General features: G+C 39.0%; 1 protein-coding gene across 7 annotated transcripts in view; it reads left to right on the forward strand.

Annotated features, from left to right (window-relative positions):
* Positions 1–12,555, forward strand: part of SDCCAG8 (SHH signaling and ciliogenesis regulator SDCCAG8) — a 251,048-nt gene that overhangs the window by 30,954 nt on the left and 207,539 nt on the right. For all 7 annotated transcript variants that reach the window (XM_058430700.1, XM_058430698.1, XM_058430701.1 and 4 more), the window contains 2 exons: positions 2,174–2,299; positions 8,948–9,076. In XM_058430700.1, the coding sequence (XP_058286683.1) occupies positions 2,174–2,299; positions 8,948–9,076 (255 nt within the window). The remainder of the gene's footprint in view (positions 1–2,173; positions 2,300–8,947; positions 9,077–12,555) is intronic.

Consider the following 12,555-nt stretch of genomic DNA (forward strand, 5'->3'; position numbering starts at 1 on the left):
TGAGACTGTTTTTGATGCTCGTTAAATCTTTTCAAACTGTATTTCAGTCTTTTAGCATGTCTTGTAATTGTTTGATGATGCTGGACATGACATATTTGGTAAAAGGAACTGAGATAAGTAGGCCTTTAGTGTGAGCTTTTATGTTTATCTGGCTAGAAGCTAGGCTGTGTTTGCTGTCACTGTACATGTCAGAGGCTAAAATTTCCTTCAGTGTCCTGGTCTTGTCTCTTCTGTTGTCAATGGATTACCCTAGTGAGTTCTTCCTAAATATAGTCTGAGATATGCAGTTCTTTCCTTTGAATTTCTCTGTTAGTATACAGGAGCCCTAGTGATGTGGTCGTTACATGTGGGAGCAGAGGGAAGCGTTCAATAGTCCTATGACTAGATCTAAGTCTTTTAGTAAAGCCTTTGTCTTGGGCTGTGACATTCACAAGTGCTTCTCAGTCTCCCCTGCCCTTTAAGTTAGAGGAGATACCTAGAGGAAGCCGGAGGCCCCTTTTCCCACACGGAATGCAAGAGGGGGCTGGAGTTGGATTTCTCTTTTTTTAGGCTGTTAGGTGGCGGCAGCCCTCCAGTCAGTTAGGCTCTGGTAAAGTCGTTTCCCTTGAGGCAGGCCTGTTACAAGGAACACAATGTGCTGAGCATATTTCAAACTGGCTGCTTTTCTTCTTCCTTTAGGTTGCATAAGGGGATTTTTCTCTAGTTTTTACTATGAAAACCTGGTAGTGTCCTGGAGATAAAATTGGGGAAGTGGGGCAGTCCTATGACTGGGTCTTCCTGGAATTTTTTTTTTTTTTTTGAGATGGAGTCTTGCTCTGTTGCCCAGGCTGGAGTACAGTGGCACGATCTCGGCTCGCAGAAACCTCGGCCTCCCAGGTTCAAGCCATTCTTCTACCTCAGCCTCCCGAGTAGCTGGGACTACAGGCATGTGCCATCACACCCAGCTAATTTTTGTATTTTTAGTAGAGACTGGGTTGCACCATATTGGCCAGGCTGGTCTCGAACCCCTGACCTCGTGATCTGCCCACCTCGGCCTCCCAAAGTGCTGGGATTACAGGCGTGAGCCACCGCGCCCGGCCTGGAATTTTTAACTCTCAAACTTGTTGACACTGAGCTTCCAGCAAGTCATCAATTATGGTTTAGATTTTCTACCTCCTACAGAGGTTTCTGATTTCCTCCTGTAAATTCTGTCTCAGCATCCACCGATTCTTCAATTTTGGGGCAGTAGTTTTCCCTATGACTTCGCTTCTCCAATGAATCTAAGAAGAGTTGTTGATTTTCAGTTTGTTCAACATTTTTCCTGTTGGGAAGATGGGAGTGAGGTGTTCCAAGCTCATTACATTCCAGACTGAAAATTGAAAGTCCACAATATTTTTTTAATTACAGCTTTTTATTACAGCTTTGGGTTTTAAAAAAATAATAATTGAGAGGAATTTTCACATGTTGTACAATAGCTTTTGATTACACTAGTAGTGAATATTAGGTTAAGTATTATATGATTGATATGTTGATATTATTGAAATGTTTTTCCAGAGATCGAGGTGCCACTCAATAGCTATTCTAATTATTGTTGACCTGTAATTTCTTATGTGACATCCTGTAATTTTAATTGTTATTGATTTGTAATTCTTTATATTACACCCTGTGAGGCCAGGGAAATACTCTTTCAGAATTCTCCCTGAAAGGTTTTACTACAATTCTCTCCTATTTGTCTACCATTTCATAGATAATCATCATGCCCATCTATGCCTTTCTATCTCAGAGCCTCACTCTATTTAATCTTCCGTCAGTTTTTAACAAGTTGATGGTATTTGATCATGAGTAATAATACATCTTATCTCATTTTTCAGAATCTACTCCATTCTTTAAAATCTCCTGGATAACCCTTTTAATTAAGGCTTTTCTTTGAGCCTCGATTCCTTGGAGAAAAGGATATTGTCAGAAATGACACACTTTTGCGATATGCCACCAGCAGGCCCATTACTATATACCCCAGCCTTCCCTTTGTTATCTAGCTAATGTTTAAGTTGCCTTGTTTGTCTAAATATAATTATATTTCAGGAAAAGGAGAACATAAGTCTTCCACACTTTATATCATGCTGAGTCGTCTAATAATCAGCAAATAAAAACAGTGCTTAATAATGCTTAATGTATTTGGTTTTGTTTATTATAGGAAGAACTCTCTGGAATGAAAAATAAAATACAAGTAGTTGTGCTTGAAAATGAAAGGCTCCAGCAAAAGCTGAAATCTCAAAGACAAGAAGAGACACTGAGGGAACAAACACTTCTGGATGCATCCGTGAGCATTGTTTTAAATCATAAATTTTATTTTAGTGTGAATATTCCCTTCTGCCCTCTCTCCTCGCCTTCTTAGCTGCTTAGATTTTCTCCTTGAAGTGTGGCCAAAGTACTATGTTGGTATTTGTTTGAGACTTCAAATATCAAACTTCACTGTGGTGGAATGAATCCTCAGATGAAATTATCTCATGATATTTGCTACAGTTTCCTCTCTGAGCGTACCATTTCTGCCTTACCATATGGAAAGAGCAGGTCTGAAAGCAGGAAGTGTGTTATACAGGAAGGACTTTGCTAAGTCTAGAAACTGTTCAGAACCTTAGATTTCTGTTGGATTTCTCTAAATTTTCCTTGAGGTCTAAAATCTAATAAGTCTAATTAGCAGCAGGATGTAGCAGAAAAAACGTTGACCTTAGGGTCCAAGGATCAAAATGTTATTCTTCCCATTGTCCCTAAGAAGGCTGGTGTTTAGCAAGTAATTTTGGAAGGCTTTACATAGCTTAATCCCATATGTCCTTTATTTCTTTATTGGTAATTTGAGAAGATTAACCTATACCAGGAGTTTTCAATGCAAATTCCTGGACTCCATCCCCTGTGAGTCTGGTTGACTTGGTCTGGTTGGCTCCTAGGAATCTAAACTTTTATCAAGTTGCCTAAGTGATTCTAATGTCAGTGGCCCAGAGTTTGAAGAACGTTGGGTCAGATTATCTCTATAATTCTGTGACAGAGAATTATTGTGGTGACATTTAAATAGTGCTTAAACTTAATATTTTCTTATGACTTATCAGAGTACTTTTGTCTTAAACTTTTTTTAACTGTTTTGCTATAAGATATAGTCACAGCTTGTTCTGCTTTTTGAGACAAATTCAACCTTCCATGCAGAAGTTTTCATACTTGCCTATTCCAGCTTCACTTTGCAGTTTACTTCGGTGGTTTTGACTTTGTCGTCATTAGTAAATCAGCTGTTAAGAAAACATGAAAGTCTTGATGTTTCATTGGGAAATCCTCTAATTTTCGTTTTTGAAGTTTTTTTTTTTTAACTTGAATTGACGGTTTATAATCCTGGAGTTGTATATGTTAGGGTTTGCTATTGAGAAGTATAGGAGTGTATTAACTCTGATAAATGAAGTGGGCTAATTAGTATTTCAGTTTAATTTTCTGCAATTGCATTTAAGTTTGTGATCAGTTCTTTTCTCATCACTATATAACTTTTTCCTGAATATTTGTATAATTATCAGTGGTAAAAATTCCATCTTAGTTGCTTATGATTTTAATGTCAATTTGAGGAAGATATCACCACATATAAAATACTTAGAAGTGGCTTATTTTAAAAATATTCATTTGCTTTTCTTCCAAATAGGTGGTCACTTAGCAAGCAGTGATTCAATTATTCATAGTCCTCAGTATTTATATAATGCCAAAGAAGTGGAAGAAGGGGAAGTGAAGTGAGAAAGGAAATTAGGCAGACGAGTGAATCAGAGGGCAAGAGAAATGAGTAATGCAAAAGGGGAAGGAAATGATGGTAAGAGCACACATGCCTTGCAGCATGAGCAAAGAAAATGTGCTAAACAAAACTACAGTCAGAATCATAGAAAGGATAAGGTTTTAGAGAGGTTTTGTTGTTTTTTTAAACACTCACGTGAGCTAAATGTAATACAGATACTGAAATGATTACTGCAGATATGCCAGATGACCTTGATATCTATTTTAATGTTAGTCTTCTGTTATTTATTGTTGTTGAATTGTTACCCCCACGTTTTACCTGTGTAAGTGAATTGAAATATTTCAAGGCCAGATACAGTGTCTTATGCATGTAATTTCAGCAGTTTGGAAGGATGATCACGTGAGAGGATGGATCACTTGAGCCCACGAGTTCCAGACCAGCCTGGGCAACATAGTGAGACCCCATCTCTCTAAACATAAAAAAAAAAATTAGCCGAGCATGCTCATGTACACCTGTGGTCCCAACTACTTTGGAGACTGAGGTCAGAGGATCCCAGGAGGTCAAGGCTGCAGGGAGCCCTGATCATGCCACTGCACTCCAGCCTGGGCAACAGAGTGAGACCTTGCCTCAATAAAAACAAGACAAAAAACCAGACTTTTCAGCAATACATGCATGGTGCTGTGTTACAAGTTGTGACATGAATAAAAGTGTTTAGGATATCTTAAATTTAAAAAATCAAGAAATATCTTCTTTTGGGGGGAAGAGGTTTTTGTAATGAGTCAATTAAAATGTTGGTGCTAAATCTTCCCTTGCTATATTGAAATTTGCTGATTTCAATATAGATTTTCAGTGTTTCATAATGCCTTTTAAAAAAGATAATTGAGGTGGCCGGGCGCAGTGGCTCACGCCTGTAATCCCAACACTGGGAGACCAAGGCGGGTGGATCACGAGGTCAGGAGATCGAGACCATCCTGGCTAACACAGTGAAACCCAACTCTACTAAAAATACAAAAAATTAGCCGGGCGTGGTGGCAGGCACCTGTAGTCCCAGCTACTTGGGAGGCTGAGGCAGGAGAATGGTGTGAACCTGGGAGGCAGAGCTTGCAGTGAGCTGAGATCGTGCCACTGCACTCCAGCCTGGGCGACAGAGCGAGACTCCGTCTCAAAAAAAAAAAAAAAAAAGATAATTGAAACATTTATATGGTGTGTTAGGTTCTCTCAAAGGACAGAACTAATAGGATACATATATATATATATATATGGGGGTTTATTAAGTGGTATTAACTGACACAATCACAAGGTCCCACAACAGGCTATCTGCAAGCTGAGGAGCAAGGAAGCCAGTCTGAGTCCCAAAGCCCAAAGCTGAAGAACCCGGAGTCTGATGTACAAGAATAGGAAGCATCTATCACAGGAGAAATCTATCACAGGGCTGGGAGGCTAAGCCAGTTTAACCTTTTCGTGTTTTTCTGCCTGCTTTATATTTGCTGGCAGCTGATTAGATGGTGCTCACCTAGATTAAGGGTGGGTCTGCCTTCCCCAGCCCACTGACTCAAATGTTCATCTCTTTTGGCAACATCCTCACAGACACACCCAGGATCAATCCTTTGCATCCTTCAATCCAGTTAAGTTGACGCTCAGTATTAACCATCTCATATAGTAATAACTAACATTTATTGATGACTACATGGTTATAATGTACCAGGCACTGTGTCAAACACTTTATTTACGTTATATTACTTCAGATTTGCAATAGCCACACAAGGCAGGTGTTATCTCTGTTTTCAGAGGAGTAAATTAAGGTACACAGCTGTTAAGTAACCTAAGTAATTGGCCTAATGTCACAGAGCTAGAAAATGGCAAAGCAAGGATTCAAACCCAGGACTATCTAATTATCTAAATACACCCAGTAGAACCTTAAATTATACCACCTTTCTGCATAAGTTAGGAAGAGCTTGTCGACATTGAACCAAACCATCTTTGTTTGCAGAGGATAGAAGTTTTCCCTGGCAGGAAAGAGAAGAACCTCCTTTTTATAGTCTCCTGCTTGTAGCCCTGGACTTGGATGGTAGCTTTCAAGACTTTCAACTTTTGGTCCAGTTTATGACCTAGAAGTTAAAGAAGCAAGCCATTCAAAGCATATTCCATTCCTGTCCTGATTTTTCATCACTTTTCCTTCTCATGCAATATTTCCTCATGGAAAGCTTTTTTCTAGAGTTCACAAAATCAAAATAATATGAAAACGTTATTTATTCGACATTTTGTCATGTGTCCTCCTTTAAAGATCTAGGAGATTTTTTTTTAAGGAGAAAATTTCTCGGCCAATATTTTTCATGTCTGTTTTCATCCCCTCTCTTACCACCCCATCCCACCCCCACGCAATTAAGAAATCAAAGGTTTTGAATGATCTTCAAGGATTTAACATACTTAGATTTTTTTAAAAATCTTGGTTAAGTAGCATTCAAGTTTTTAAAAACTATCTGTGAAAGAACAAAATGTCCATTAGACTAGCACTTCTTTCCAAAGAATGATAATATTTTATATCATAAGTCAGCAATCTGTGGTCTACATGCTTCCTCCAATTTCTCCATGGAAAATTAGTACCACCCTCCTTCACTGGTCTCAAAAACAACTTTAAATGCAATCATATCTTAGGGGATTTGACTCTACCTAGAGAATCAAGTGCAGACTCATTCTCTGGTGTGGTATACTCTCAAGTCCCTTACTTGATTCTTTAGCTTCATCTTCTGACATTCATCACCTTATATTTTGACCTCTAGTAATGCTGAATTGTCTAAGACCCCCCTGCAGGCACCATGCTATTCCATACCTCTGTGACGTTTGTCATGAGGTTCTCTCTTCTTAGAATGCCCTTTCCATCCACCTTACCCTTACTCATCCTTCAAGATATCACACCAGTGTCAATTTTTTTCTAGAAAACCTTCCTTGGATTTCTGGGTGCCCTTAGTATCCCTCCTGTGTTTTGGCAGAGGCCCCTATGCACACCTTTGGCCTAGCACTCACATTATTAAATTGAAATTACCTGCCTAGGTGTGTGTCTCCCTTATTAGACTGTAAACTTCTTGGAGCTAAGATTGATCTTACTCATTTTTGTCCTCCAAGCTCTTAGCACAGTGTCTGAACACCATAGGTGTTACACAAATGTTTGCACTAAACTGAACTTCCAAAACAATATGAAATAGAATCTCAGAGTACTACTTTAGGTGAATGTAGTTTACCACATTCTAGCATGATATGACACTGCAGTACAGTTCAGTGTTTGGGGACCTGTCCTGTCTTGTGACTAGTACCATATCCTTTGGCACTTAGCAAGTGTTCAATGATTATTTGTTGAATTAAATTAATATACGTATTTTAATCCTTCTTGTACACATAAATTCCTCAGATTATTGGGCTGCTTACTACCTTGAATGTTGAGAGGGTGACAAAGGTTGCAACTAACAATGGGTACACTAAATTCAACTTGGGCATGTTTGGTTTGTTTGATAAATTTTGAGCCAATATTTAATAATGTTTCATATGAAGGACCAGATATCTGGTAATATGAATTTTCACTCCCACATGGCAGTGATTGACTGGAATTGAATAGTGGCTACTTCCTTTGGATGGTACACATTTCTGTGGTTTGTCACAGTGCCTACTCTTCTTCCTTTTTGAATCCCTGGCATGCAGGCTGCATGTCAACTCTGTTTATCATCGCACAAGCACTGTTTCTTTTTACTAAATATAAATATTTTTCTGGAAAGGCAGAAGATCATAGTAATAAAGGACTTTAAAGGAAAGAACTGTCCCTTTTTCTCATAACGCTTCTGACACCAAATATTTGGGACTGTTGTCTCCTACACCTGGCCATTCTCTGTTTCTCTGTAGATACCAACTAGGTGTCCAGTGATTCAATTCAATTCTGACACTCACTACACAGTTAGTATCAGACCCACAGGTTAAGGGCTGTGTCCCACATGACTGCCTGCTACTTTAGATACCAACTGCAAATAGTAGGTCTCTTGGTTATCTACAATTCTGATTTGTCTGTAAATTGGGGGTTCCTGCAATCCCTTCCTCATGTGTGATAATCTGCTATAATGGCTCACAAAATTCAGGGAAACACTTTGCTTGCTATTACTGGTTTATTATTATATAAAGGATATAAATGAACAGCCAATCGTAAATGCACATAGGGCAAGGTCCAGGCTGGTCCCAAGTAGAAGAGCTTCTGTCTGTGGAGTTTGGGTACACCACCCTCTTGGCATGTGGATGCATTCACCAACCCAGAAATTCTCTGAACTTCATTATATAGGATTTTTATGGAGGTTTTATTACATAGGCGTGATTTGTTAAATTGTCGGCTGTTGGTGGGGGACTGGGGCTGTAAGTTCTAGTCTTCTAATCATGGACTGCAGCCACCAGTCATCTTATTAGCATACGAAAGGATACTCTTATCACCATGGAGATCCTAAGGGTCTTAGAAGCACTCGTGTCAGAAACCAAGGACTAAGACCAAATATTTTAATGAAAGATGCCCCTATCACCCATGTCACTCAGGAAATTACAGGGTTTTAGGAGTTCTGTGTCAGGAACCAGGGACAGAGACCACATATATATTTGAATCCAGATTGACAGGTTTCAGATTCTAGTGCTGCCACTGATTAGCCATTTCCTACCTCTGCGACCCTCAGCTACTCTATGTGACTCAGTTTCCTCCTGTATAAAATGGAGGCAACAATGTTACCTATCTATCCCATAGAATTGTAATGATTAAATGAGTTAATATATATGACATACATAAAACAGGGTCTGGAACATAGAAAGCAGCATTTTGATATAAATTATTATTAGCCATGCCTTTATGAAACGTGGAAAATGAAAGACAAACTAAGAGAGAGGTGTGTGCTTCAAGAGTATATGTCTTCAGAGGAGTGAAGAATAATTCCATTTGTTGAATGCACTGAAATCTAGCCCTCTTTGCTCATATTTAGATTACTGCCTGTACCCGAAGGAATTTTACTTTGCAACACTCGTAGAATATGACCCTAATATCCTAAAAATGTGAAATGATTCTTGACCTGTAGTGTAGAAGCATATGCTTTTTCTTTTCATCATAGGTAAGAATCGGTATTCTATTTTGTAAAGTATGCAATGTTTATTTAAAGTTGAATTCAATTGCATTACTGGCACATTTTATTTTAGGGAAACATGCAGAATTCTTGGATTACAACAGGTGAAGATTCTGGGGTGGGCGAAACTTCCAAAAGACCATTTTCCCATGACAATGCAGATATTGGCAAAGCTGCATCTGCTGGTGAGCAGCTAGAACTGGTGAGTATTTGGGTGCTTTTCTCTTATACGTCTTTTTCTCTTTTGTACTTTTTTTAAATTCTGGTAAAATATATATAACAAAATTTACCATTATAACCATTTTTAAGTGTACAGTTTATCTGCATTAAGTACATCCATAATGTCACTCAATCGTAAACATTATCCATTTTCAGAACTTTTTGATCATCTCAAACAAAAACTCTACGTATTAAACAATATCTCCATTCCCCTCCCTGCCAACCCCTGATAACCTCTCTTCAACTTTCTGTCTTTATAAATTTGCCTATTTCAGATACCTGACATAAGTGGAATTAAACAATACTTGTCCTTTTGTGTCTGGCTTATTTCCCTTAGCATAATATTTTCAAGGTTCATTTTGTTGTAGCATGTGTCAAAATTTCAAGACTGAATACTATTCCATTGTATGTATGTTACCAAACTTTATCCATTCATCTGTTGACTGATATTGGGGTTGTTTCTATCTTTTGACTGTTACGAATAATTCTGCTGTGAACATTGGCATACAAGTATCTGTTTGAGTCCCTGTTTCAATTATTTTGAGTATATGCCCAGAAATAGACTTATTGAATCATATGGTAATTCTTCATTCTTTTTTCAGACTTGATCATTTTAATTGTCGTTTCTTAAAGTTCACCGATTCTTTTTTCTACCTGCTCAAATCTACTCTTGAATACATTTAATAAATTTTTAATTTCAGTTATTATACTTGTTAGCTCCAGAATTTCTGTTTGGTTCCTTTTTATAATGTGTTTTCCTGATTTTCTTTAGTTCTTTGTCCATGTTTGTGTCTTGGCTCTTTGAGTGTATTTAACACAGTCATTTTAAAGTCTTTCCGCAGTGAGTCTGATATCTGTGGTTCCTCAAGCATAGTTTCTGTCAGCTTATCCCGTTCTTCTGAGTGAGCATGTTTTCCTGCTTCCTTGTATTCTTTGTTATTGTGTTGTTGAAAATTGAGCATTTCACTATCATAACGTGATAACTCTGGAAATCTTTCATTCCTTCTTTTCCTGGATGTGCCGTCTCATTTTACTGTTGAAGGCTGTGATCGTCCTTTTGCTTTGAGACTTTTCTAAACTATTTTTGTGAAGACTATTCCATGTCATGTGTGGTTATTGAAGTCTTTGTTTTATTAGCTCATGTTCAGCTAATGTTTGACAGAGATTTCCTTGAATTCCAGGAGCTGAAAACAAACACCTCCCACTTCCCCCGAGAGGTGGGGGTGGGGTGGGGGGAGAGAGAGAGAAAGAGAAAGAGAGGGAGAGAGAACAACTCACCTCTCCCAGTCTTTCCAGATTGGCTCTGTGCTGGGACATTCTTTTCCCATTTAACCAGGCTTGCTCTGAGCCTAGGGATCAGCCATAGGTGAAAGCTTACAGTCTTCTCAGGATGTTTCTGAGTGTGTATCTTTCCTAGGCATCCTGTGACTTTCTAAATTCCACCCCCACACAGCTGCTTTTGAACGTCCTAATTTCCTAAAGCGTCAAAAATAATTCTATTTTAAGACCAAATACTTTTCAATCGTTTGATGTATGTAACAGACCTTTATTCTTCTCTTGCTAACCTGAAGTCTTCTTTGCATTAAATTTGACATGTCAGAGTTGATCAACAATGATGAAAGACTGAGATTAACAGTGTAAATGGAATGTTCCAGGGGAAGATAGAATGAATCATAGTTCAGGTTCTCATTATCATCCACAGATGTTATAGTTTTCTAAAGATTTTTTCTGCCCAGTCGCCCTCTCCTGTCTTAGTCCCTGATCCAAGCTTCATTCTACTTGAGAAAGGGTACACTTCTTCAAAAAAGAAAATTGGAAAGACTAAGTAAATTGTATCTTTTTTTCCCTATCTGAATAATTTACAGTAGCTACTTAATACCCATAGGATAAAGACCAATGTCTCAAGTCATCCACAATTTGCATCAAACTAACGTTCGAGACTAGTTTCACACTCTTCTCCTGTCTTTTGTTTTTTGTTTCTTGTTTCTTTTTGAGACGGAATCTTGCTCTGTCACCCAGGCTGGAGTGCAGTGGTGCCATCTCAGCTCACCACAACCTCCGCCTCCCGGGTTCAAGTGATTCTCCTGCCTCAGCCCCCCAAGTAGCTGGGACTACAGGCGTGTGCCACCATGCCCGGCTGATTTTCGTATTTTTAGTAGAGACGGGGTTTCACTATGTTGGCCGAGCTGGTCTCAAACTCCTGACCTCGTAATCCACCCGCATCAGCCCCCCAAAGTGCTGGGATTACAGGTGTGAGCCACTGCATCTGGCCTCACTCTTCTCCTGTCACTCTTACAAATCTTATCGGTAAGCATGCAAACCACTCACCACTTGCTTCTTCATAAATTTATAATCCACTTTCATTTCTCTTTGAAGACCTGGCTTTGGTTTTGCAGTCCTCCCTCCCCAAAATGTTCCCTTCTTACCCTCTACCTATTGAAATGTTTCCAGTCTTCAGGGTGTAGTTGAAATGTGCCCTCTCATTCTGCTTTCCCGAATAGCATATCTTCTCTCTTCCCTTTTCTGCATTAGAATTCCTTTCTCTTTTATGCCTCCCCCTAGCACTGTGTTTATAACTGTTGGAGACTCATCTTTTTTCCCTGTTTATGAAAAAGGTCAGTTTCTGCATTTGTGTGCTCTACCTCACAAATGTTTTTCACTTTTTCCAAGGGTTTTATTCTGGGACTTTTCTTTCTCTTGTATCTTTTCCTTCTCAATGGTTTATTCTTTTTATTTTATTTATTTTTTTGAGACGGGGTCTAGCTCTGTCACCCAGGGTGGAGTGCAGTGGCGCAATCTCAGCTCACTGCAACCTCTGCCTCCTGGGTTCAAGCAATTCTCCTGCCTCAGCCACCCAAGTAGCTGAGACTACAGTCATGTGCTACCACATGTGGCTAATTTTTGTATTTTTGTTAGAGATGGGGTTTCGCCATGCTGCCCAAGCTAGTCTCAAACTCCTGGCCTCAAGTGATCCACCATCCTCAGCCTCCCAAACTGCTGGGATTGCAGGTGTGAACCACTGCACCCGGCCAATGGTTTATTCTTAGCAGAATATGTTCTTTAATAGCTCCCATAAAGCAGACACCCAAAATATATTCTCCTGACCCTACATTCACTTCCAGCTATCACCCTACCTCTACATTCTCCTTTTCATACCAGAATTTTTTCAGGCAGTTGTCTATATTTATGTCTCCACTTCTTTACCTCCTATTCTTGCTTCCGTATGCTTCAGTTGAGCTTCATCCCTCTACAGTCCACCCCAACTGCTCTTTTTAAGGTCATTAATGACTTCCAGCTATCAGTCCTCATTGGTCTAAACCTAGTAGCAGTTTTGTATAACACGTACATTGGTTGACTATACCCTCCTCCTTTATATTTTCTAAGACACAATTTAACATAACATTCAGTAAAGTACACAAAACAAAAATTTACAGCTCAAAGATTTATCTGTAAATGAACACC

The sequence above is a fragment of the Hylobates moloch genome, unplaced genomic scaffold (assembly GCF_009828535.3).
Source record: "Hylobates moloch isolate HMO894 unplaced genomic scaffold, HMol_V3 SCAFFOLD_18, whole genome shotgun sequence".
Lineage (NCBI taxonomy): Eukaryota > Metazoa > Chordata > Mammalia > Primates > Hylobatidae > Hylobates > Hylobates moloch.